General features: G+C 37.7%; 4 protein-coding genes and 1 long non-coding RNA gene across 9 annotated transcripts; all 5 read left to right on the forward strand.

The window, feature by feature from the left end:
* Positions 1-203: 203 nt before the first annotated feature.
* Positions 204-27,188, forward strand: LOC113665741 (microfibril-associated glycoprotein 4-like). 2 transcript variants are annotated; one of them, XM_089202039.1, is made up of 7 exons: positions 204-307; positions 480-546; positions 1,070-1,159; positions 2,449-2,705; positions 2,822-2,939; positions 3,255-3,638; positions 25,798-27,188. In XM_089202039.1, exons 2-7 carry the CDS (start codon positions 513-515, stop codon positions 26,061-26,063), a joined length of 1,149 nt encoding a protein of 382 aa, XP_089058165.1. In that variant the 5' UTR covers positions 204-307; positions 480-512; the 3' UTR covers positions 26,064-27,188. The 2 variants fall into 2 exon arrangements, with proteins under 2 accessions (XP_089058165.1, XP_089058166.1); XM_089202040.1 differs by lacking the exon at positions 480-546.
* LOC149047798 (ryncolin-1-like) lies at positions 3,658-5,711 on the forward strand. The gene is made up of 2 exons (XM_089202060.1): positions 3,658-4,166; positions 4,514-5,711. The coding sequence occupies exons 1-2, from the start codon at positions 4,007-4,009 to the stop codon at positions 4,696-4,698; spliced, it is 345 nt and encodes a 114-aa protein (XP_089058186.1). The 5' UTR covers positions 3,658-4,006; the 3' UTR covers positions 4,699-5,711.
* On the forward strand, positions 6,366-14,895 carry LOC149047799 (microfibril-associated glycoprotein 4-like). Of its 4 annotated transcripts, none has more exons than XM_089202050.1 (6): positions 6,366-6,508; positions 8,162-8,251; positions 8,799-9,055; positions 9,279-9,396; positions 12,523-12,909; positions 13,340-14,895. In XM_089202050.1, the coding sequence occupies exons 2-6, from the start codon at positions 8,164-8,166 to the stop codon at positions 13,603-13,605; spliced, it is 1,116 nt and encodes a 371-aa protein (XP_089058176.1). In that variant the 5' UTR covers positions 6,366-6,508; positions 8,162-8,163; the 3' UTR covers positions 13,606-14,895. The 4 variants fall into 4 exon arrangements, with proteins under 4 accessions (XP_089058176.1, XP_089058174.1, XP_089058175.1 ...); XM_089202048.1 differs by lacking the exon at positions 6,366-6,508 and adding an exon at positions 7,514-7,619; XM_089202049.1 differs by lacking the exon at positions 6,366-6,508 and having other exon boundaries at positions 7,998-8,251.
* On the forward strand, positions 22,043-24,690 carry LOC149047800 (uncharacterized). Its single transcript, XM_089202058.1, has 4 exons — positions 22,043-22,119; positions 22,297-24,007; positions 24,093-24,210; positions 24,528-24,690. Exons 2-4 carry the CDS (start codon positions 23,684-23,686, stop codon positions 24,551-24,553), a joined length of 468 nt encoding a protein of 155 aa, XP_089058184.1. The 5' UTR covers positions 22,043-22,119; positions 22,297-23,683; the 3' UTR covers positions 24,554-24,690.
* On the forward strand, positions 24,719-25,820 carry LOC149047801 (uncharacterized). The gene is made up of 2 exons (XR_016185327.1): positions 24,719-24,911; positions 25,451-25,820. It is a non-coding gene; the product is annotated as an uncharacterized LOC149047801 (long non-coding RNA).
* Positions 27,189-27,334: the final 146 nt, after the last annotated feature.

Raw genomic sequence — 27,334 nt, forward strand, 5'->3', positions numbered from 1 at the left:
AGTTTTTCAAAACATTCTCTGTTTTTCATTGAGGTATTTCATTAACTGTCATATCCAGTGGTACTGAGATGTGAGATCAGTCATTTAAATTTAAACACAAAAGCTATGAGCTGATGACTAACACAATGAGAACAGCTGGATAGGAAGAGTGGCTGTGGCGTATAGAGCCACAATTCTGTTTTGTAACCATAGTTACAGAAGCTCAAACAGTTCTATAAATTAAAGGAAAGCACGACACCATAAAGTTTTCACTATTGATAATCTCAGGAACAAAACCAAGTGCGAAAAACACTTTTTCGCTTAGGAGGTAAGAAATATCTCTGTAAGCTACTTATCTATATATCTTGGACCAAGCCTTTCTTGCTCAGACCAATTGCGCTAATAGCAGAAATGATAGAGAAAACTTTTGAGTAAAATTCTGTCAATTCAGCCACGCAGTTTCACATTCTGTCAAACTTGTTACAAATTTTTTTTTATAGGTTGAAGCTCTCAAATACCATCCGAAAGTCATAATGCTTGCGACCAGTCTAACTAAGATAAAATCGGGTGATGTTTAATGCTAACTACCATGCTCAACTACCATTAGCAAAACGAGCCATAAGAAACTTAGGCCTCTGTACCTTAGGGTTGCTACAAAGTTAATTTTTATTTTAATAATGTGCAATACTGTTCTATCGTATTGGAGAATGTTTTGAGATGAAAAAGGATAAATTGTTAAAGTTTGTATTTCAGAAGTGATCTGACATCTTTGTCGGTAGCAAATTAACACACCTTCGAAAATGAATATTTAATAAGAAGAAATTCAAACTAAGTTTTTTTGTGTGCAAGGGATGAAATAAGCCTGTTAGTATAAAAAATAGAACAATTACATGACTGAACGAAGTATTTGCCTTTGATCTAGATGTTGGGCTAGTTAAGAGTTCCTTTAAGTAGACAAAGCTGGCAAATAAATGCCGAACACCTGTCTTACATATGTCTACGATCAAATTTACAGGAAAACAAGATGATTTATATTTTGGGACTCTCACTATCATATTTTTACCTTGAATTTACAATTATTTATTTATAGCGATGCAGTTCAAGTTTTCTATTCAACCGATCATTAATATTCTCTATATCTTCCACGGAAGTATTCTCCTACCATGTTTCTGTTGCACAGGTGAGTATAAATCCCTTTTTAAATTTCTTGTATTTTATCTTTTTGGTGTCGTTTCCTCAAAACCATTACACAAACTATATATGCTACCTGATTATCAAAGCAAATAATTTTTAAGCAAATGAAGATCATCGCAGTATATACTCAACTTAAGCAGTTGAGAAATAAGGCCTGAAAAAAATTCAGGCCTGAACGGGAATCGAACCCATGACCTCTGCGATACCGGTGCAGCGCTCTAACCAACTGAGCTATCAAGCCAACTGGGAGCTGGTCAATTGTGAGTTCGTTATATACCCGTAGATGGAGAAGGTGTGATAAGAATACATGAAAGTCATATATTTGTACTGCGGAAAGTACATTTTAAGCAAATGAAGATCATCGCAGTATATACTCAACTTAAGCAGTTGAGAAATAAGGCCTGAAAAAAATTCAGGCCTGAACGGGAATCGAACCCATGATTCATGATGGTCATGATGGTCATGGGTTCGATTCCCGTTCAGGCCTGAATTTTTTTCAGGCCTTATTTCTCAACTGCTTAAGTTGAGTATATACTGCGATGATCTTCATTTGCTTAAAATGTACTTTCCGCAGTACAAATATATGACTTTCATGTATTCTTATCACACCTTCTCCATCTACGGGTATATAACGAACTCACAATTGACCAGCTCCCAGTTGGCTTGATAGCTCAGTTGGTTAGAGCGCTGCACCGGTATCGCAGAGGTCATGGGTTCGATTCCCGTTCAGGCCTGAATTTTTTTCAGGCCTTATTTCTCAACTGCTTAAGTTGAGTATATACTGCGATGATCTTCATTTGCTTAAAATGTACTTTCCGCAGTACAAATATATGACTTTCATGTATTCTTATCACAAAGCAAATAATATTTAGTCAGACAATCTTTATCTAACTATTATGTCTACTATTATGGAATAGACGATACAAAAAAAGCCAAATTTCTTAAAGATCCCATCACATGCGCATCAGTGGTTCAAAATGATGAATTTAAGCAAACGATTCACAGATATCGTGGTGTGGTAATGAACGCTGTGAAAATATTCTTGATATTTTCTTGAATATTTTCTTTCCGCGCGTTAATTCACAATCAAAGATGGTTTTTTTGTTAAGTTTAATTTTCAAGAGATGACGATCACCTTTCGGGAAAATTCGTCAGGGTTCTCGTGTGGTAAAGTTTTATAATAAAGGAGTTTAACGTGCCTTTTTCATCAGTGAAAATAAGAAAGTACCTCGAATGAATGGAAACTAAACGATATATTTGTTTTGCCTACCACAGACGACGATTGTCGAAACATCATATTCAAGCTCCGAATACCAAACATGACCATGAAAAATCACACCATCAAAAGTGTAGAGGTGCCCAACGAAGGAAGTTGCAAAGTAATGTGTTATTTGGAGCCTAATTGCGTGTCCATCAATATTGGACCTGTTGCAGGAGGAAGCCAAAAATGCGAGTTGAATAACGCCACGGAGGAAAGCCATGCTCCATTTCTTCTCGTGAAAAATCCGGGTTACACATATCTTGCAATTGAGGTAACATTTTACATTCTTACGAAACTACCGTGCCAGAAGAGATTGTTTGGTTTTCTTAGGCTAAAGACATAACATAAGGAAGAACTGCACTATAGCTTACTTTGTTTTGTCAACAGAATCCATGCAGCAGCAGCCCATGCTTAAACAATGGCACCTGTCAAGCTGGATTCACCAATAAAGGATTTTGTTGTGTCTGTCAGGAAAAATTCATTGGAGAAACCTGCCAAGTTGAAGGTAAAATGGCTGAATTGTGTAGACTAGTCTCTCGTGTAGTACGCGAGGAGTTAGTCACTAAAGTTTCAAAATTGACTTCAACAACAAAATATTAACCACTGAATGAAAGCTAAAAAGAAAAAGCCACGTACGGTCACTTTAAATGAATATGGCTGGTAGATATTAAGGAAGAAGAAATAGTATTTATTAATGTTCAGAATCAAGTTTTATCAGCCAGAGCAATAGTCAGGAAAGCAAACAAAGAGAACTCAATATGCAAATAATTTAAAGTAGGCATGTTTTTTTGTGTTTTGTTTTTTTTAAACTGATTTTCAGTCAAAAGAAACTGCGCAGAAATCTACAAATCCGCGGGTAAACCAGCTGATGGTGTCTACGCCATTAAACCTGATAATTTGCCTGCCTTTGATGTATTCTGTGACCAAACAACGGAGGGTGGAGGATGGACTGTGTTCCAGAAGAGACTGGACGGCTCGGTTGATTTCTACCGCTACTGGAACGACTACAAACGTGGCTTTGGTGACCTCACAAGTGAGTTTTGGCTCGGACTGGACAAAATTCACCGCTTGACCTCAGATAATAATAACACGCTGCGTGTGGATTTGGAAGACTTTGAAGGAAACACAGCTTATGCTGAGTATAACTTGTTTGGTGTTATGAGTGAGAAAGACAAGTACAAGCTGATCCTTGGTTCGTATTCAGGTAGAACTGTCATTTTGTCTCTTCTATTCTAGTCATTCTAAGAAGTTGGGGGGCAGGGGAGGAGGAGGAGAGAGCTAAGTAATGTAAGTATGCTTAAAATCTTTTACATCAATAGCTTTGGAAGACAAAGAAGTAACCTCAGCTCATCGCCATGCAATCCTGGACAGCGCATACCGGACGTTGATTAGTCCAAATCTATTCGTCGGTGGATCTTTAGCAGTTAACCTGACCAACTAATCCAAATCTGAGGAGTGTCTCGGCGAACATATTTATTGTAATTATTATATTGAGTATTTTAATCCCTACAATCATCGACAAGAATCATAGATATTACTAAGAATACTTTTAATCCATATTATCATTGTTGGATGGGACTGGACAAGATTCACCGCCTGACCTCAAATGATAGCAACATGCTGCGTGTGGATTTGGAAGACTTTGAAGGAAACACAACTTATGCCGAGTATAACACGTTTGACGTCAAGAGTGAGAATGACAAGTACAGGCTGATTCGCGGTTCCTATTCAGGTATAACGGTATTTTTCCTTTTTATTATTACGGGGGAGGGGAGCGTAAATTAGAATAAAGAAGCTTCAATTCTTTTACAGCAATGGCTTCCAAAGATGGAAAAAATGATAAGCTAAGCTCATCGAAATGCAATAATCCTAGGCAGTGCAGACCAGACGTTGATTAAATCTGAAAGTGTTCGCCGATGGATCTTGTCCTGTTAGCCCGACGGAACAATTCAAGTCTGATAATTATTAATCTATTAGCAATATCAAGACAGCGATTTCATTTCACAGGGATGTTTGATAAGGATTATGTAAATTTTTGTTTTATTGACTTTGTATTACCGTTAATTCCAATTTTTTTAGGAAACGCTAGTTCCTCTCTCCCTCATGATCGGCCATTCACCACTAGAGATCACGATAACGATCATCACAGAAACCGTAACTGCGCCATTGCGTTCAAAGGAGCCTGGTGGTACAGCGCGTGCCATGCGTCAAATCTCAATGGCTTGTACTTCGTGGCAATCACTCTTCCTATGCTGATGGTGTGAACTGAAAGACTGGAAAGGTTATCATTACTCCCTAAAGAGAACCGAGATGAAAATAAGACCAAAGAATTTCTGAACTGTCATATTTATGTCATAATTTTGATTAAGAACCTACTTAGCAAGAAACGAGTGATTTGATCAGGTCTGTTCAGCGCTAAAAAAAACATTGATGGGTTTGCCGGTTTAGTGAACGTTCGTTGAACTTTCTAGTGTTGTACATATTGTTTTTCTTTTTGTTTCGTTATGAATTTCATCTCGTAATTTTTTTTTGTATTGAGGGATGGATGTATCCCCCTTGCTATACGTTTTAAAAAACGTAGAAGGTTTGTCTCATATTATCACCAGCTTCTCGAAACATTAAACGATTTAGTACACAGGTGTTATTCTTTCAAAGAGACTTTATGAAGAGTAAGTGACCCGTCATTATTTTGGTGGGGAAGGGGGGAGGGGGGATCGAGGGTTCTTGGTTGTGCCTATTCCCCCCAAATAAAATTCCCTGCATTTGCAATCAATGTTCTGTAATTTCCGCTTATTGCATGATTACCTGCGATTACGTATCTCACTGTTATTCATGAATATTAAACGTCACTTTCGTAGGAAAAGGGCTCATAAAGTGCATTATGCTTCATTACTTCGTTAAAATACAAAATGTCCGAACGAGTTTTTTCAAACAGAAAAAAAATCAACTTAACTTTCCACATTTTTCAAAGGCATCTTGCGCGACGGTAATTCAATGACTTCAAATTATTAGATCGCAAAGTTAAAACTAGTCTAGCACATAAAAAAGAGAAAACTTGTGAGCTGGAAAACTGCCCTAAATTTGAACAGCTGCAAACAACAAGAAGGGCGGTGGCGTTTGTGTTCATCGCTTATAAAGCGGCGGTTTTCTTTTGTAGTCATAGCTACAGCACTTACACACCTGGTTTTTTGACAATAAAATTAATAGAGTAGATTAAAAAATTTCATGTGCTCCAGTACAGACGAATTCTATTAAAATGATCCATTTTTCCACTAAATGTGCCTTTTTAGCGAGTAACTCATCTGGAAAGATAAAACTTTAATATGGAGAAATAGGTAACGATAATTAGGACAAAGCTCAAACATAAATGCTGAAGACCTACCTGGCACTGAATTTGAGAGGGAAAAGGTATTTCAGCTATTATGGAGACCAGTTTTTTTATCAATGTAGTCACGATCAATTCATAGTTTTCAATTATAGCGACACAGTTCAAACTTTTCCTTGAAGCTGTCAATGGGAATCTCTAATTTTTTTTCAGAAACTATTTCCCCACTATGTTTTTTCGCACTAGTGTTTATGATTCGCCATTTAATTCTTTTTTCTGTGTTCGTGTTTGATTTTTCTGGCGACGTTCCCTCGAAACCAGCATTAAACGAACTTCATAAGCCACCAATTATAAAAGGAAATAATTTTAAAATTAAACACTATATTAAACTAGAAATATTACTGTTTTCTATTGTCAAACTTGACACTAGTTTCTACTGCGTTTGTGTTCCAACAATTATCATCAACATCTAATCATTTGTGGCTTTTTCATAGAGTTTGACTTTCTGACATTTTTCAAAAACCCTCTACTGGACTATTCGTTTGAAGATTTTTCCGACGGCTCTGACATTTGGCTTGTTTTGAAATACAACTAATTACTAAATAAACCCCTTCGGGCGGCTGGTAAATCGGCTGATAATGCCCACGGCTGAGATATTGTCCAAAATTAGGAATGCTTGGCCGAGAAGTAGAGCCTCGAGGGAAAATGTGAAGTTTTGAGGACAAACTTTAATTTATAACGTACGGACGGTAAGTTACAAATTTATTTGTATAGATTATTCATTTTTTTTATATCACGCGAGATCGCTCGCTCTGAGCGTAGTTGCGACCAAGTTTCTAATATTTTACTGGACTATACACATAGAATTTGTTTTCTTCTGTGTAAGATAATTGAGCTGGCTCTCTTCCACTGGCTATATTTCTTTGCAACGGAAATACCGGGGTTATAGCGTGGTAACTGTCCGGGTTCAACATTCCTCTTGAGACTCGGGAGGCTGATATATCAACTGATAATGTCCAAAATTTGGCCGAGAAGCAAAGCCTCGAGGGAAAATGTGCAGTTTTTGTGGACAATTTTTCAGCCAAGGACATTATCATCCGAAATACCATCAAGCCAGAAAGGGGGTCTATTTATTTTATAACGTACCCTGTTATTAATTTTCATATGATCCGAAACCGCTCTTAGAAAACAAGTGCTTGTCTGATGCGGATGCGTAGGTGCGAGCAGCCTTTTAATATTTTACTACACTCTACAAAAAGAGTGTTTTTCTTCCGTGTAAGATAATTGAGCTGGCTCTCTTCCACGAGCCTTGTTTCTTTTCGTCGGAAATAATCCGAGGACAGACCGTGTTTATAGCGAGGTAACTGTCTGGTGATTTTGCACCACGTTATGCAAAGTGGCCATTAAAACGACGCGAAAATGAATGGGTGGATTACAACGATATAGGTTTGAATAACATTTCGCTCGAGACTGCCTCGCTTGTTTGGGTTCCTACAGTTACTGACCATATTTCATAATTTCAAACTTTGTGTAAGAGTTAGACTCGCTGACTTTTTCAAAAATCCTCCCGGTCTTTTATAGAGGTATTTCATTGACTATTTTACTTGTCCAATGTTACTTAGAGAAAACCAACCCCCAGAGTTAACAAAAAAGCAATGATCCGATGACTGAATATAAGTAGAACAGCTGAACAGGAAGAAGGCCTGAGGCGTTTATGTCCACCACTCATTAAACCGTTCTGTTTTGTAACCATAGTTACAGCACTTTAAAAACTTCTCTATAAGGTAACAAAACACGATTGTCACTCCTGACTCATCCGAACACAGTATCGAGTACGACAAACATTTTGTCAGCCAGAAGGTAAGAAAAATATTTGTGAGCAACTTATAGATATTTAACACAAATAAATTGCACTTGAATCTGTTGCAGCAAGTTAAAAGACAAACAAGTTTAAGCTAAAAACCATTCACGTTTAAACTCCAGTCATTAGCGTGATGTGTTCTGTTTTCGTCTCTACCGATGCTTTATAGAAAACAAAAATTATGTAAGTGGCTCATTGTATACTGACGTTCCTCTTATTGTGCCTTGAATGAATGAATTTTTATTTACTAAGGAGAAATTCCTATAATGATTTCCTTTCCAAAGAGAGGAAATGAAAAAACCCATCAGCAGAATGGCGTCGATACTTCCAATAATACAAATAAAACAAATTATTTCTTATCGAAATTTTGCGATTACGAAGAGTTCCTTTGAGGAGAAATAGCTGAGAAATAGATTCTTAACAATTGCATGACCGTTATTAGCATTTCAATCGATAGAAAAACAGGAAGTTTTATAATTTGAGACGACTTTCAATGGTCACGATCATGATTCTTACCTTGGAGTTAATTTTTAATTTATAGCAATGCAGTTGAAGTCTTTCCTTGAAGCTATCATTGGTAATATCTATATTCTTCTTGGAATAACCTTCCCACCGTGTTTTTGTTGCACTGGTGAGTATAACTACACTATTATTAAATTTTATTGCGTTTCATTTTTCTGGCGCTGCTCCCTCGAATCCATTAGAAGAAGGTTAGGCCACCGGCGAACAATGCAAACAATCTTTAAGCAAATACTTATTTTCTAACCCAAAATGTCTCCTTTTGTGCACATATACGGAGACTATTGGATACAGCTGTTCTTCACCGTATTTGAAAAAGCCCTCAAAACATGCGCATATTTATAAATTGAAACAAACGAGTCAAAGATATTGTAGTGTGGTAATTAACGCCATGGAAATTATTATTTTTCGGATATCGTTTACGCTGGTTAGCTCATCTACATAGCTCTGTTTTAATAACCAAAACCTCCCGTTAGAATTGAAGTATGAAAAGATGAAAATATCCTTTAGAGAAAACTCTTTAATAAAGGTTTTCATGCAGTAAGTTGGCAAAATAGCGTGCTTTAATGTGTTTCTTTACCAATTGACAATGAGAAATTTTGTACGAGTAAGCGATCACCTGAACGAGTACGTAATTCTATTCGTTTTGTTTTCCCCAGGTGACGATTGTCGAAACATTATATTTCGGGACCCAATACAAAACATGGCCATGAAGGATCGTGTGATCTGGAGTGCAGAAGTGCCCAATGAGGGGAGCTGCAGAGTGATGTGTTATATGGAGCCTGACTGCGTGTCCATTAATGTTGGACCTGTAGAAGGAGGAAACCAAAAATGCGAGTTGAACAACGCCACCGAGGAAAACCATGTTCCATTTCTTCTTATGAATAAACCAGGCTTCATATATCTTGCAATCGAGGTAAAATTTTACATTTTTACCAACCTTAGGGGAGGCAGACACAGATGATTTCTTTTCATTTCAGGTTAAAGTGATCTTATTCTTGATTCTTGTCCAAGGGGAAAGCCAAAAGAGCTTTATTTTGTCATTCATTAGAGGAGGTTGTTTATTTCTTGGCGCTAAAGTGATCTCATTCTTGATGTAAGGAAATGTTGCATCAAGTTTTTCTTTGTTTTACCAACAGAATCCCTGCAGCAGCAGTCCATGTTTGAACAATGGCACCTGTCAAGCTGGATTTACCAGTAAAGGTTTTCGTTGTGTTTGTCGTCATGGATTCAGTAGAGAAAACTACCAGTTGCAAGGTAGCATAACTTTCGTTTCGTTCACTAATCCTCTTGGGTTAAATGAACCACTGGAATTGGGGTAATTTACTGACTGTTTTTAAAATCTGTTAACAGAAGAATATTACATAATAATAATAATAATAATAATAATAATAATAATAATAATTATAGACTTATGTTGCGCAATTATCAATATAAGAATTTTCAACTGCGCATTACAATTAAATGTTAAAAATTCAACCCCTACATAGATACTAAAAACTAAAAATTAAAAAAAGAAAAGATAAAAACATAAAAAATAAATAAATAAATAAATAAATGATCACCAAGAAAATGTAAAAATATGAAATTAGATACAAAGAATTAAAAAGCTTTGGCAAATAAAAAGGTCTTAATGGCCTTCTTAAACTTGTTTAAAGATTGGGTGTTTCTGATAAAGCCCGGAAGATCTTTCCACAATTTAGGGGCGGCGGCATGGAAAGATCGATCGCCGAGCGTGGTGAGTGTTTTACCCCTGCCAGGAGCAAGGAGTATGTATTGCTTTAAAGTAATTAAGATAATTTTAAAAACTATGCGATACTTTACAGGCAGCCAGTGTAATGATTTGAGCAGAGGTGTGATATGACAAAATCTGCTCTCCTGGAATATAAGGCGCGCAGCTGCATTCTGGACTCTGTGTAATTTGTGAAGATGGCACTCAGGAACTCCAAATAGGAGGCTGTTACAATTGTCCAAGCGACTAGACATAAAGGCATGGATAAGTGTCTCCGTGCATTCTTTTTTTTAATATTTTCTAATTCTTCTAATGTTACAAAGATAGTAAAACGCTGCAGAGCAAGTCTTAGTGATATGATTAACCACAGATACATACATACATACACCCATACATACATACATACTTTATTAGCGTGGCTGACACTTAGCTATATGAAGCTAGTTTACAGGTCAGTCACGAGAGAAAAGATAAATAAATAAACCTAGAAGCTATATAAAAGCGTTTAAAACTATGTAGTATTATGGAACTGCATAAGATTATAGAACTATTAAACTTATAAAAACTAGGTTAAATTGCGAATAAGGTCTATAAACTTACAACTAAATAAAAGTGCTTAAAATGATATAGTATATGGAGCTATATAAAACTAAAAAAAAAAAAAAACTAAGTTAAATTGCAAATAAGGGACTATAAACTTGTAAGGTGGAGCTCCTTGAGTCCACGTTTAAAACTGCGGTAGCCATCGATATTTCTTAAATTATTAGGAATAGTGTTTCATAATCGGGCAGCCTGGTATGTCCATGACTTGATCTCGTACTTTGTAGAATTTACTATAGGTAGTTTTAAAATAGCATCACCTGGTGAATTATGGTTAGATTTACGTGCCGTCAATAACTCGGAAGTACTGCTCCGTTAAAGTGAGGAGGGAAGTATCACAGCCATACCCCTTTCTATATGCGAAAACTAGCTTGTGGTAGAGATCCTCAGAGTATGGGCCGAATCTGTTATGAATAAGTCTTTCGAACACCTTTGACAGTGACGGTGATATCGATATTGGCCGGTAATTGGATTTCATTATATTGCAGTCCTTCTTATGCACTGGAGAAATTTCACCAAGTTTCCATTGTGACGGCACAGTCGCGTGATCTAGCACATAGTTAAATAGTGTGCTAAACGGCTGGACACTGGCACTGATTGCTGAGAAAGTCTTGTTGGAATTAAGTCGCAACCAGTCGCTTTGTTAGGCTTTAATCCTTTCCGAACTTCACATACTTCTATCGCGTTTGATTTCTAAGTGACAGCATTGAGACAACAGCTAAATGTGAAAGATCAATATCGAGGGTGGTGTATAATTCGCACTGTTAGTAAAATATGCATTTAAAGTCTCAGCCACCTCGTTCTGTTCCTTAATTATCTTACCATTGTCTTTAAGTATTATCCGGCCGGTATTTACATTTTTTACGCGAATTAATAAATAGTGAAATGGTAGTCCAAAATTTCCTCTGATTTCCACGAGTTTCTTCGCATAGTATGGTAAAACGCTCTTTTACCACTTTCCTCCTCATACTAACGACTTTATTTCGGTAATTTTCCCACTCGTTTGGGCTCCTATATTTGTTAAATTTCCTCTTGAAACGATCTCTTTGCCTCATCACTTTCCGAATATCGGTTGTAATAAATTGGGATCCACGGCAGGAGTTTTACTTTTCTTGAAAGAAACGGTGGGAGCATGATCATCAAGAATTCGGTTAAAAAGCTTTTCCTGGCACTAATACACATCATCTGGATCATCGAAAACGTAAGCAGTAGAGAATGGGACTTTGCTAAGATCTTCTAGAAACGCCTTTTGGTTGAACTGTTTCATCGATCGTTGCGTAACCATTTCAGATTTCGGGAGAAGTAGCTTCGAATTTAGAACCGCATAAACAAGTCAATGGTTACTTAAACCAGGTTCCAAAACACCTGATGACTTAATAAGTGCAGAAGCAATGGTTAATATCACATCCAGACACGATTCCCTTGTTTTGGATATTCTAGTCGGTACATTTATGATGGAATTCCAAGTCATACAAGTCACAAACATCGAGCAAGCATGTTCCTTCTTTTTGTCGGCTAGCGGATGGAGTATATCAGAATTTAGGTCCCCAGTACATATTACAGTGTCACTAAACGATAAAGCTTCATCTTAACATGATAGACAGTTCCTTAGAAAATATAGTATTGTCAACTGACGGTGGTTTATATGCACACAGAATAGCGGTACTATTACGCCTATTATTTATTTTTTGCAGCAATGCCATCGCGAACATAAACAACTATGCCTCCCCTCCTTTCATTCTGTCTTCCCTGTACAACTTATAGTGCTCAACCCGAAACTGGGATTTGGGATATGTTCGATCCATCTTAGTCTCTTGAATTGTTAATATATCGAACGCTCGTTGATCGAGCCATTCCTTAACCTCTACAAATTTGCTTTGCAGACTGTTTATATTGTAAGAAGCGATACTCCTTCCTCAAAAATGAAAAGTCTTCTCGTCGTAAATTGAGCATTGTAGAGTATTGAGAAATTAATGATTGAAATTTTATTCCTTGGACGAGTGTCTGGTGTATGCATCGTTGAATCCTACAGTGTTCTCATTTTTTCATAGGCCTGAAGAAAAACTGCGCAGAAATCTACAAATCCGCGGGTAAACCAACTGATGGTGTTTACACCATTAAACCTGATGAGTTGCCTGCCTTTGATGTATTCTGTGACCAGACAACGGACGGTGGAGGATGGACTGTGTTCCAGAAGAGACTGAACGGCTCGGTTGATTTCTACCGCTATTGGAACGACTACAAATGTGGCTTTGGTGACCTGAATAGTGAATTTTGGTTGGGACTGGACAAGATTCATCGCCTGACCTCATATAATGACAACACGCTGCGTGTGGATTTGGAAGACTTTGAAGGGAACACAGCTTATGCCAAGTATAACTTGTTTGGAGTTATGAGTGAGAAAGACAAGTACAAGCTGATCCTTGGTTCTTATTCAGGTAAAACTGTCATTTCGTCGCTGCTATTCTAGTCATTCTAAGAAGAAAGGGGGAAGGAGAGTGCTAAGTAATGTAAATATTCTTAAAGTCTTTTACATCAATAGCTTTGGAAGACAGAAAAGTAACCTCAGCTCATCGACATGCAACCCTGGACAGCGCATAGGTATTCGCCGGTGGATGATGCGCAGTTAACCTGACGAACTAATCCAACTTTGAGGAGTGTCTCGGCGAACATATTTTTTGTAGTTATTATATTGAGTATTTTAATCCCTACAATCTTCGAGAAGAAACATAGATATTACTAAGAATGCTTTTAATCCATGTCATAATTGTTAAATTATACCTATCCGACATTTTAAGATTTGTTCTGCCTTACGAACGGCTCATTGTTGGTCAAACGTAATACTCATAGTGCGGCTCATTTTGCCAGGAAATTCTGGTGACTCTCTTGCTTACCATGACGGTATGCCATTCACCACTAGAGGTCAAGATAATGACATTTATGGGGATCACAACTGCGCCATTGAGTACAAAGGAGCCTGGTGGTACAAGAAGTGTCACCTCTCAAATCTCAATGGCTTGTATCTTCGTGGCAGTCACTCCTCCTTTGCTGACGGAGTGAACTGGTTTCACTGGAAAGGATATAATTACTCTCTAAAGAGAACCGAGATGAAAATAAGACCAGTTGATTTCTGAACTGTCAAGTTTATGGCACAACAATGAAACAGTACCAACTTCACAAAAAAAACGAGTGTCTCGATCAAGTATATTCAGCATTAAACAATCACTCTTCAATTGGAGCTTAGCGAAACGTTGTTTAGGGTTTTTCTTACTTCTTCGGCCAGTTAACCGATAATAATAGTAATAATGATAACAATAATAATCATAAAAGTATTTTTATGACTTAGTTTATTTAGCGGTACAAAGCTCCTTATCAAAGTTGGGAATTGACAGTTAATCATTAGTAGCTCTGAAAAAAAGCGTATTTAATCTTTTCTCGAAAAACAGAAACTAATGGACCTAATTTAAGGTTTATGGGTGAGACATTTTATGGCCTGGGGGCAGCGGCTGAAAAGATCTGAGGAATTCACAAGATTTATCTCGAATCTCAATGGCTTGTGTCATCATGGCCATCCTATAGTAGCTAATTCAGTTTTAGTTCCCTTTGATTTCTATAACGAACCCCCAAACAATTACCCAATGTTTTGACTCTAAAGAACGCTATCAGAAAAACAAATATTTCAAGTTCTAGTGTACAATGGAATGCAGTAACGTAATGTCGATGATTCTGAAATGCTTCATATATTGCCTTTGTTTGTATTTTCTTAGCTTTTGTTAAAGTAAACATCTTGCACTGTTATGGATAAACATATTGCACTTTTAACCATGAGAACACATTGTCACGCCCAAGGTCCATTTTGTAGATAAGGCTCATCTGGTGATTATGATACAAACCGATTTTGTAGGAATGGCAAATGTAAGGATGAGTGAGTGAAATTTTGTTTTATTGCCACTAGCCTCTGAGCCGTATCCGGCAGAATTTTAGTATATCGATGGTGGCGTATTGGATCACTTGTGATCATTGGTTTGCAGGCTACAAGAGGACTCCTTACAGCTTCGTTAACTCATAAATGATTAAAATCTTTGATATATAAAAAGTTTTTCGATTTTTCACAATTTTAATGCGATGGGAAACGAAATCAGTAAGCCGAGACCGTTCTTTTGGCTCGTTCTGCGGCTATAGCGTCCAACTCGTGTAGATTTTTAATTTAGACGTAAGTTTTCCCATATCTTTAGGTGCACACCCCAGGTACTGAAGAATACAATACAATAAAATACAATACTTTATTTATACACGTAACACCAAGGAGCTCCTGAGTGCTCGTTAAAATGTGTACTTGTGTATTAATGTAAAAGGATAAAATTGTACAAAATGTAAAAGGATAAAATTAATGAATTAATTAATAAACACTACCTAAATACTAACCGGTAATAATCTATGGACCAAATTTTAACAACTTTAAAAATTTAAAAAGCTCTTCAAGTCATATGAACATTAAGAGCCCGCTTAAAAGATACAGTGTCTTTGGACTCTCTAACCGTTGGAGGCAACAGTTTACTGACTAAAAAGATAAAAGATCTATGCATGTACTCCAAGTTGAATGGGGGAAGTTCCAACCTGTTGCTGAGCCCTCGTAAGTTATATTTAACATTCTTAAGATTGAAGAACTTACTAATATAGGGTGCTCCGTAGCTATACAAGCACTTGTATAACATAACTAGCGACTGGATTTGCCTGCGTTGTTCCAAAGACTTGATATTAACTATTTTTAGGAGGTAGTCGTATGAAACAGACTTCGAAAAGCCTAAGATACTACTTAATAAATAGTAATTAGTGTTCTCCATTTTGGTAGTCTCAGCATTACCTATACCCAGCAAAAGAGGGCTGCAATACTCAAGATATGGGAGAACATATGCCTTGTAGAGACGTACCATTACATACTTCGGAATAAACTTGCGTAGTCTCCGCAAGGCCGAAGCCTTTGCGCATGCTTTTTTCAGCTGTTCCTTTGTGTACACCTTAAAGGTTAGTTTACCGTCTAAGACTACCCCTAAGATCTTAAGTGTATCTTGCTTCTCAACCTTCACATTATTGAGATGAAATTCATATTCATATAGTGACGGCTCGATGGCAACAGCTTGCGTTTTAGCGGCATTAATCTTTAAGTAATTTAATCCGAACCATCTTGATAGCACGCTGAGGTCAGAGTTAATAACACACTGCAGAACCGTCGGTGAGACATCCGAGGCATATTCCGTCGTGTAATCAGCATGCAGCCTTAAGGACGTATTAGAAACGAAGTAATTAAGATCATTAACGTACATATTAAATAAGAGTGGACCTAACAAGGATCCCTATGGTACTCCGGTTGTTATAGTTCTCCGCGGAGAATATACTCCGTCAAGTTTAACACTTTGTCAACAGCTACTACTACAGATAGAAGATAGAATTCCACCATCCACGCTCTGAAACTCATGGCTCTAGTAACAACAAGAAGATAATTGTTAGTGACAGGCTCAAACGATTCACCTTCGTTTCACCCTTTACACCCTAACATCAGGATACATATTCTCCATACTGCTCTCTGTACATTTCCTAAGATGATGACAGGGAGAATTTGTTTAACAATCAAGAGAGTTTCTTCAGTTGGCGATCATTTACTTTCTTCTCATGACCTAAATGTTTGATTCAGGGGCAATAATGTAAGGAGAAATTAACTTCTAGTCATTCTACAAGATCAACACGGATTCAATGAGAGCCGATTACCGGCGATGTTTCTCCGCATATAAAACCTCTCACCGCCGTCTGTTTAGCCCACGACCTGGCTCTTGTGTTTGGGCTTTGGGTTTAAAAACTATCAGATGCCAGTCGTAAAACGTATGCCCGGATGTGATGTAGCAATATCATCCAATACTGGAAGTACAATAATCGGAATTAGATTCGTAACAGAGAACCGGAAGTCAGAACACTTTAAGGACAAGGAAGGTAGAAACGTCGTTCGAGCTGGCGGGCTCTCTATGCGATAATAACTCGTTTTGCGAACCGTAAAAACTGAACCAGTCACTACCATGGAAACTTTTGAAATTTTCCAAAATTCGACCTATATTTATACTGGTAGATTAACTGGAAATCTCTTTTCTCACCTTCGAAGTATTTCGATAAAAACAATCAAAAACCGTGAATAAAAGCAAAAACAAAACGGAAAGATTTCGTAGAAAAGGTTGTGGTTATTCATTGTGGTGAATAACAATAAAAGCTAAGTTTTTCGTTTGTCTCATGATGTAGTCACGTGTGATGCAGATCGCGACGTTTCGACTGCATACTGCTAGTCTTCTTCAAGCGATGAGGTCGACTGGTCATGCGTGATGTTATAAAGCATGATCCTCTGCTGTGATTAGTTGTTTTTCAACAGCTTGGTGAATTTCGATCCTTGCTGTTCACTCAATGATTTGCTCCCTCGGCGGTCCGCTGTCGCACGGCTCTCCTGTTGTTGTGTTTTTTTGATCGTGGGCATCCACGCTTCTGGAATTTCTATTTCAATATCCCTGTTGATGTTGTTAGGGTGCAAGCTCGCACGCTACACCAACCATCTCACCTTTCTAACAAGGTGCATCAGGAACCGCGTTGTTCCTTGTTTATTAAAACAGAAAGAAGACCACGGGATACAAATATTTTTCACCAACCATCTGGCCATGAGAACAAATTTATCCACTGGTTCTCCTAGTTCCTGATTAATGTGTAGAACTGTGTTTAAGTTCCTGAAAAAAAAAGAGAGAGAAAGAGAGCGAGAAAGATGGGACAAGGTTGAATACGAAGCAAACAGTTTTCAACAGCGGTAGGCTGGGGGAGAGGGGAGGGGGGAGGGGAAAGAAAAGGATACAGAATGTAGTTCTCCAGGAAAAAACTCGAATCTCTAAAGCATCCCACCGGTTATCGAAGGGGAGGTGGGTGAGGGTCGGATGGTAGGTTCGATCCGAATCAAGGGCTCAGAGTCTTTTACTCTGTTCAACGTCTACGACTACTAAAGCTGCGCAGCAATTTTAGGATTTGCTATTCGGTCTGTTAACTTTAAGAAAACCCACAAATTAATGACAGTTTGTAACAGTAAAAATACATAACAAATTCAACAAAGCAAGTTAGGTGAACTTGGCCTCGCTAAAGAATGGTGCCATTAACAGGAAAACGTGCAAAAATATCTGCGGCAAGAACAAGTTATTTCGAAGTGAAATAAAACTATCTACACCTGAACACAAGTAGGATGCTCCGTAGAAGCTGTTTAAGAATGATCGTCACTTTCTTGAAGTGTCTTTTAACGAGCTTTGTCATGAATGTCAAATCCTTTCCAGTCACTCCTAAAGTAAACAGCATCCCAGTGCTTCTCCAAGCGAATGGACGTTGAAGAAGAATCTGACAAAAATTCTCGAAACCTGGGAGATAAAACGACATTTAAAACGAACATAAGTCTTAATACCTACTTTTTAAACTTACTCTGGATGGATATATCCCACTTTAATTATAAAAATATATATTGTCACGCTCAATGTCGTTGTTTATGTCGAGGCTCATCTATACATAATGCTTCATAATGACTTTGAAAAAATTCCAAATGTAATTATAATAAAGTTCGGATATAACGCGCGCTGTCATTGGTTAAAAGAGCGTGCTCTATAAGAGTTTAAAATAAAGTTCGGATATAACGCGCACTGTCATTGGTTGAAAGAGCGTGCTCTATGAGAGTATAGAGCATAGAGCTGAGCTAAAGCCGTCACGCCGTCTGCCAAATTGTACTATGTTCGACCTTCTCCGGGATTTCTTTTAGCTTTTTTTCGATAATTGAAAGTGAAATTTCGGAACAAGCGAGCCGGCGAGTAGCGACAGAAGTACCAAACAATCGTTTGTAAACATACCAGGCGCCGTAATTTACGTTATTAAAGCGTGCGAAGATACAAAAATCCTCAAAGGGAAAAACAAAATAGACATTCCGAGTTTTAAAGATTTTCACGCTCAGTTAGATTGCAAGCTTACGCACGGTAATAAAATCAAACACAACTAACACTCGTGTAGTATATAAAGTTCAGTGTTCAAAAACAAAACAGAACAAAACAGAAAGGATGAAAAATATAACCAAACTGGCATAACCTTTCAAATTCATACTAATCATGACGATGTCTGAGCGAATATGATCATGCTGAAGTCCATCGCGGCTTGCTCATCATGACGATCTCCGGTCATCACAGTAAAGCAAGCCTCAGAAACTACATCGGCCGCCCTTCGAGTGAAAAAATTAGAGCTTGCTCTGATATCCTTTCCCATGCGTTGAGTGGAAAGTCACATCAGTCACTGCACCGAACTATTTTAGTTTGTAAACTATCGCAGATTGTGAACTTTGATGGTTTGACACTTTTGACAGTTTTTGTCCTGTACAGCCAATTAGATTATTTGAACCATTCTAACAGGGATTCTGATTGGCTTCTCCCTAAACTTCTTTCGCGCTCTAGCCGCTTCCTGCGTGCTTTATAACAGAACAAAGCACAGTCGAGGCTTCTCTATTTGTTAATTGGTAAGAGTAGGCGAGAACACAATAGCAAGTCAGTATGTGGAAAGTTAAGTGCGAGGGTTTCACTGACAAAATGAAGAGCGAGTTACTGGGGCCTATTTCGTAAGTCCATTTTTGCACGAGGGTCAAAGTATTTACAGGAGTTATGTCGATCGACGATGTAAATGATGTCATCAATAAAGCTCTGTTGAGGGGCGTTCGAAATGATAGCCTTTGAAAACCTTTATCGGGACCAATTTGCATTATCAACACATTTAAGAGAACTAAGTTTTCTTGCATTAATAACAGCCTGTTTTTAACAAGAGTACAAGAAGTATCGTACAGTGCTTACTTGTAACAGTATATGACATTCTCTGTAACACCGTATATTTTATCATCACTCTGGCCTATGGCTTCCTGAGTAAAAAAAACCTCAAAGTCGACATGGCCCTTGCATTTTATCGCCATTTTCCCCAAGTTTGTGAGCACTTTCTATCAAGATCACTTTTGTTAGCGGACAGATATTGAGCCAAAATGTTGAATGTGTGATGATATCGTTAATAATTTTTGCATGTGCTAAAACCCGAAACAGCAAAACGAAACGACCAAACCGTAACGACCGTTATGACAAAAACAACATCACTACAATGATCGAGACGAGTATATGATAAAAAGTTGACTTCACCTCAGATATTCTCTCGCATTTAAGGATTTTACATATCAAGGCCGTCTCACGAAACTTAATTTTTTCCACCACGCGAGCAACTGAAACTTTAACTTGACACTTATATGTAGTTTCCAGAACGGAACGCCAGCCTCATTGAATACTGAAGCGTACACGGAAATAAGAGAAAGAAACAGATTACGGTATTCATTGACAACGTCTATGTCCGTGACTCTTTTATTGACTGTTTTTTTCTTTAATTTAGGTTCCCTCGCCACCTAATGCTAAGCCAATGGCAATCAAGAGATAACTGAATTTCCCTGTGAGGTAGATCAGGAGTAGACAATAATCTAAATAAGAAGAATATGACGACTGACATCTGACACCTGAGGGCATTCATTTTATTATTAATGACGGTTTTTTTTTTTTTTTTTGTATACTTTTTTGGTCGTTTCGTTTTGGTCGTTAGGTTCGTTTCGTTTCGATCGTTTTGTTTTGGTCATTTCGGTGGTTTCGCTAGTTTCATTTCGTTTTCATGTTTCGGGTTTTAGTAAATGTCAATAATTTCCATGATATCATTTCTTCATCCTGGTTGCCTTAGAGAAATGAAATTTTCAGGTAACACTGTAAAGAAGAGAGGTAAAGTAGAGCAAAAATAGGGAAGCAAACCTGCTTCAAACTTTGTTGTGGCTTAAGATTATTTGTATCTAGCAAATTAACAAAACATGCGAGTGTCATCCTCTCCGATTCGGAATCGCTTTTCTTGTAAATGGCAAAGTGGCACAAAGTGTTGGGAAAAACGAGTCCTGAAAAACTCACGCGTCCATACGTGTCAATTAGAATTTGCTCGCGCGTGCCCTACTTTTCAAAATGTAACATTACAACATAGCGCGCGTGCTTGCCCTATATAAATGATCTTTATTTAAGCACGCCCGTGCGTAAATAATATGACGTGAGCATTTTTTTCACCAGGCTTCAGAGTTTCCGTCTTGTTAAGCTGCAGAGCAGTTTTCTCTTTGAAATATGGAAGAAACCAGCGAAGAACTGCCCAATTTTTCTATCGGCATGGACCTTTTAGGTCCTGATCCAACAAGCAACAAAAATAAAGCCGAAAAAAACTCCTAAGTAGTTTCGGTCTTTGACTTTTAAAACATTTTTTAGTGACACTTGAGTTCATTTGGCTCTGATTTTCTCCATTTTCCCCGTAAATTTTGAGCTTTTCATTCACAGTTGTCGGTTAACTGGTTCAAATGTTCTCGCTCAAAGCAAAGTATAAAATGTGGCGTGTCACAGTTTTTGACCAGCCAATCGGGACGTTTGTTTACTTTTTTTTGTGCGTTGTGAGAATTTTGCACTGTATCACAATAAAAGGCTTCTTCGCGCAGATCCTTGTCGTCGCTCCGTTATAAAAGAATTTGCCCTTGCTTTTAGCTGTGCGTATATCGAGTTATGGATGCACGCGGGAAGTTTGGAGAGCACTCAAAAAGCTATAGTTACCCTCGGTTGCGCCTCGAGCTACTCTTACGCATTTTTCGTGCTCTCCAAACTTCCCGCGTGCATCCATAACTCGATATACGCACGCTAAGCATGAACAAATTCTTAAATTCACGGAGATTTCAATTATCAGTTTATTAAACACAAATGTCTTAGGTTTTTCAGTCTGTCTTTCGGAGAATTCTGTCCCAAACACATCACAGGTGCATCGATTTATCCAAGGTGGAGGCGGAGCCTAGAAACTTCTTTCCTAGAAAAATCAAGGTTTCCGGCCTCAACATTCAGCGTAAACAAAATTACCTCCTACAACACAGCGAAAAGCCGCTCAAAATATCCAGAGAAAAAAATTTATTGTACAGTACTGTTCCTTCCGTCTAACTTATCGGGTAATTTTGTCGCGAGCATTTTAAATTGGAAAAAGCATAACCTTATATATAACACCATAGTTAACTCCGAAAGGAAAATGCGACATATTGTGTGGTTCTAAAAATTTATATTTTCATAAATTTTTCATTTGAGACACAAAACTGGTCATAACACCTTAGTTACATCCAGGGAAAACAGGAAAACATTGTGCAGTTCTAAGACTTCTTACATGTCCCGCTGAAAGTGTTTTGATAAAATAATTTGCAGCTTTGTTTAAGAGTTGCCATATAAGTTTTTCAAAACATTCTCTGTTTTTCACTGCAGTATTTCGTTGACTGTCATATCCAGTGGTACTGAGATGTGAGATCAGTCATTAATTAAGATTGAAAAGCTATGAGCTGATGACTAACACAATTAGAACAGTTGGACAGGAAGAAGGACTGTGGCGTATGGAACAGCGGTTTTGTTTCCTAACCATAGTTACGTTCAAACAGTTCTATAAATTAAAGGAAAGCACGTAAGCAAGTTTTCACTTTTCATAATCTCAGGAACAAAACCAAATACGAAAAACACTGTTTCGCTCAGAAGGTAAGAAATGTCTCTGTGAGCTATTTATCTATATATCTTGGACCGAGCCTTTCTTGCTCAGACCAATTGCGCTGATAGCAGAAATGATCGAGAAAACATTTGTGTAAAATTCTGTCAATTCAGCCACACGGTGTTTCACATTCTGTCAAAGTTGTTACAAATTTGTTTTTTATATAGGTTGAAGTTCTCAAATACCATCCGAAAGTCAGAATGCTTGCGACCAGTCTAACCAAGATAAAATCGGGTGATGTTTAATGCTACCATGCTCAACTACCACTAGCAAAACGAGCCATAGAAAACTTAGGCCTCTGTACCGTTGCTACAAAGTTAATTTTCATTTTAATAATGTGCAGTGCTGTTCTATCGTATTGGAGAATGCTTTGAGATGAAAAAGGATAAATTGTTAAAAGTTTGTATTTCAGAAGTGATCTGACATCTTTGTCGGTAGCAAGTCTGCAAAAATTTGTTTCTCGCTCTTAACTTGATTGCCGAAAGTTCAAAGTTAAACAGGCTGAATATAACATATTGATAAACTCCTGTCAGCTCCAAAAAGTGTAATGTGCTCTATTCCGTTTTTCACCGATGCTTTTTAAAATATTATGGCTTATCAGAATAAGATGAAATTTACAAGGTAGAGTAAGAATTTAAAAATACTGTATTGCAGATAAATTGCGTTACGGCGGTCTATTATTTTCCCTTTTTTGCACCTTTTGCAGCCGTTAACACACCTTAAAAAATGAATATTTAATAAGAAGAAATTTAAACTAAGTTTTTTTCGTGCAAGGGATGAAACAAGCCTGTTAGCATAAAAACGTTTTTTAGAACAATTACATGAGAGAACGAAGTATTTACCTTCGAGATGTTGGGCTAGTTAAGAATCCCTTTAAGTAGACAAAGCTGGCAAATAAATACCGAACACCTGTCTTACATTTGTCTACATTCAAATTTACAGGAAAACTGGACGATTCATATTTTGGGACGCTCACCGTCATATTTTTACCTTGAATTTACAATTATTTATTTATAGCGGTGCAGTTCAAGTTTTCTATTCAACCGATCATTAATATTCTCTATATCTTCCATGGAATTATTCTCCCACTATGTTTTTGTTGCACCGGTGAGTATAGATCCCTTTTTAAATTTCTTATATTTAATCTTTTTGGTGTCGTTTCCTCAAAACCATTACACAAACTATATATGCTACCTGCTTATCAGAGCAAATAATCTTTGAGCAGACAATCTTTATCTCACTATTATGTCTACTATTATAGAATAGGCGATACAAAAAAAGCCAAATTTCAAAAAGACCCCATCACATGCGCATCAATGGTTCAAAATGATGAATTTAAACAAACGATTCACAGATATCGTGGTGTGGTAATGAACGCTGTGAAAATATTCTTGATATTTTCCTTAATATTTTCTTTCCGCGCGTTAATTCACGATCAAAGATTGATTTTTGTTAAGTTTAATTTTCAAGAGATGACAGTCACCTTTAGGGAAAATTCGTCAGGGTTCTCGTGCAGTAAAGTTTTGAAAGAAAGTGGTCTAATGTGCCTTTCTCATGAGTGAAAATAAAGGAGTACCTCGAGTGAGTGGAACTAAACAATATATTTGTTTGCCTACCATAGACGACGACTATCGAAACATCATATTCAAGGACCCAATACCAAACATGACCATGAAGAATCACACCATCATAAGTGTAGAGGTGCCCAACGAAGAAAGTTGCAGAGTAATGTGTTATTTGGAGCCAAATTGTGTGTCCATCAATATTGGACCTGTTGCAGGAGGAAACCAAAAATGCGAGTTGAATAACGCCACAGAGGAAAACCATGCTCCATTTCTTCTCGTGAAAAATCTGGGTTACACATATCTTGCAATCGAGGTGCCAGAAGAGATTGTTTCGTTTTCGTAGGCTAAAGACAACATAAGGAAGATCTGCACTATAGCTTACTTTCTTTTGTCAACAGAATTTATGCAGCAACAGCCCATGCTTAAACAATGGCACCTGTCAAGCTGGATTCACCAATAAAGGATTTCGTTGTGTCTGTCAGGAAAAATTCACTGGAGAAACCTGCCAAGGTGAAGGTACAATGGCTGGATTCTGTAGACCAGTCTCTCATGTAGTACGCGAGGGTTACTCACTAAAGTTTCAAAATTGACTTCAAGAACAAAATATTAACCACTGAATGAAAGCTAAAAAGGAAAAGCCACGTACGGTCACTTTCAGTGAATATAGCTGGTAGATATTAAGGAAGAAGAACTGGTATTTGTTAATGTTCAGAATCAAGTTTTATCAGCCAGAGCAATAGTCAGGAAAACAAACAAAAAGCACTCAATATCCAAACAATTTAAAGTAGGAGTGTTGTTTTGTTTTTTGTTTTTTTTTTTAAACTGATTTTCAGTCAAAAGAAACTGCGCAGAAATCTAAAAATCCGCGGGTAAACCAGCTGACGGTGTCTACGCCATTAAACCTGATAATTTGCCTGCCTTTGATGTATTCTGTGACCAAACAACGAAGGGTGGAGGATGGACTGTGTTCCAGAAGAGACTAGACGGCTCGGTTGATTTCTACCGTTACTGGAACGACTACAAACGTGGCTTTGGTGACCTGTGTGGTGAGTTTTGGCTCGGACTGGGCAAGATTCACCGCTTGACCTCAGATAATAATAACACGCTGCGTGTGGATTTTGAAGACTTTGAAGGAAACACAGCTTATGCTGAGCACAACTTGTTTGGTGTTATGAGTGAGAAAGACAAGTACAAGCTGATCCTTGGTTCTTATTCAGGTAGAACTGTCATTTCAGTAGAAATAAGAAATTTTGGAGAACTCGGAAAAAATCCGAGCCCCAGATGGGATTTGAACCCACGACCCTCCGTGATCTAGTCGGATGCTCTAACCACTGAGCTACTGGAGACTCTATGGTGAGCAAGGGTCAATTTATGGGTCTTGACTGGAACCGCATCACGCGGTTACACAGCCAAGTAATTGGTGCGAACTCACTAACAGCATCGCGCTGTCACATTAAAGCATAACAAGATACGAACTCACTAACAGCATCGCGCTGTCACATTAAGGCATATCAAGATGCAGCCAACCAATCTCCAAAGTGAGTAAATTAAAGTAGAAATAAGAAATTTTGGAGAACTCGGAAAAAATCCGAGCCCCAGATGGGGCTGACAACTGACAACAATGACAACTGACAATGATGACAACTGTCATTTCGTCTCCTCTATTCTAGTCATTCTAAGAAGTTGGGGGGGGGGGGGAGGGGAGGAGGAGAGAGCTAAGTAATGTAAGTCTGCTTAAACTCTTTTACATCAATAGCTTTGGAAGACAAAGAAGTAACCTCAGCTCATCGCCATGCAATCCTGGACAGCGCATACCGCACGTTGATTAGTCCAAATCTTTTCGTCGGTGGATCTTTCGCAGTTAACTTGACCAACTAATCCAAATCTGAGGAGTGTCTCGGCAAACATATTTATTGTAATTATTATATTGAGTATTTTAATCCCTACAATCATCGACAAGAATCATAGATATTACTAAGAATGCTTTTAATCCATATTATCATTGTTAAATTATACTTATCTTATATTTTAAGATTTCTTTTGAATTACGAACGGCTCATTGTTGGTCAAACGTAATACTCATAGTGCGGCTCATTTTGTTAGGAAATTCTGGTGACTCTCTTACCCAGCATCGCGATATGCCATTCACCACTAGAGATCAAGATAATGACATTCAGAGGGATCACAACTGCGCCATTAAGTTCAAAGGAGCCTGGTGGTACAATAAGTGTCACAGCTCAAATCTCAATGGCTTGTATCTTCGTGGCAACCACTCCACCTATGCCGATGGAGTGAACTGGTTTCACTGGAAAGGACATTATTACTCTCTCAAGGGAACCGAGATGAAAATAAGACCAAAGGATTTCTGAACTGTCATGTTTATGGCACAACAATGATACAGTACCAACTTAACCAAAAAGACGAGTGTCTCGATCAAGTATATTCAGCATTAAACAATCACTCTTAAATCAGAGCTTAGCGAAACGTTGTTCAGGATTTTTCTTCCTTCTTTGTGCGTTTTTCAAAATAGGAATAATTGATTCTGTACAATCGGCCACTTCACCAATAATAATAGTAATAGTAATCATGACTTAATCTATTTAGCGGTACATACAGAAAACTCCTTATCATAGTGTGAAATTGACAGTTAACCATAAGTAGTTCTGAAAAAATGCGTCTTTAATCTTTTCTCGAAAAACAGAAACTAATGAACTCAATTCAAGGTTTATGGGTGAGACATTATATAGCCTGGGCGCAGCGGCTAAAAAGACCCAGTCTCCATAAAATTTTTAGGTGGGTTTGAGGAATTCACAAGAGTTATCCTCGAATCTCATGGGCTTGTGTCATCATGGCCATCCTATACTATTCCTATCTCGGTTATACAAGTTTTGATTCTTTAAATTTTTGACTCGTATTTTCACTTGACGGAGCACAAAGCAATCACACAGCCTTAATTTTTTCAAAGTCAATAGCAGAAGAGTAACCCAGTCGCTAATTCAGTTCTAGTTCCCTTTGATTTCTACAACGAAACCCCAAACAATTACCCAATGTTTTGACTCTAAAGAACGCTATCAGAAAAAACAAATATTTCAAGTTTTACTGTACAATGTAACGTAATGTTGATGATTCTAAAATGCTTCATATATTGCTTTTATTTGTATTTTCTTAGCTTTTGTTAAAGTACACCTTGCACTTTTATTGATAAACATATTGCACTTTAAATCATAAGAACATATTGCACGCCCAAGGTCCATTTTGTAGATATGGCTCATCAGGTGATTATGTTACAAACTGAGTTTGTAGAAATACCAAATGTAAGGATAAGTAGGTGAAATTTCTTTTGTTTATTCTCTCCTAGTCTCGGAGCCATGTTAGAATCTTGATATATCGAAAGTGGCGTATTGGATCACTTGTGATCATTGGTTTGCAGGCTAAAAGTGGAATCATAACAGCATTATTTACTTATAAATGATTAAAATCTTTGATACATAAAACGTTTTCGATTTTTGCCGATTTGAATGCGATGGGGAACGAAATCAAGAAACCGAGACTGTTCTTTTGGTTCATTCTGCGGCTATGGCGTCCAACTCGTGTAAGGTTTTTAATTTAGACGTGAGTTTGTCCATATCTTTAGGTGCAC

Source organism: Pocillopora damicornis, chromosome 3 (assembly GCF_964200805.1).
Source record: "Pocillopora damicornis chromosome 3, jaPocDami1.2, whole genome shotgun sequence".
Classification (NCBI taxonomy): Eukaryota; Metazoa; Cnidaria; class Anthozoa; order Scleractinia; family Pocilloporidae; genus Pocillopora; species Pocillopora damicornis.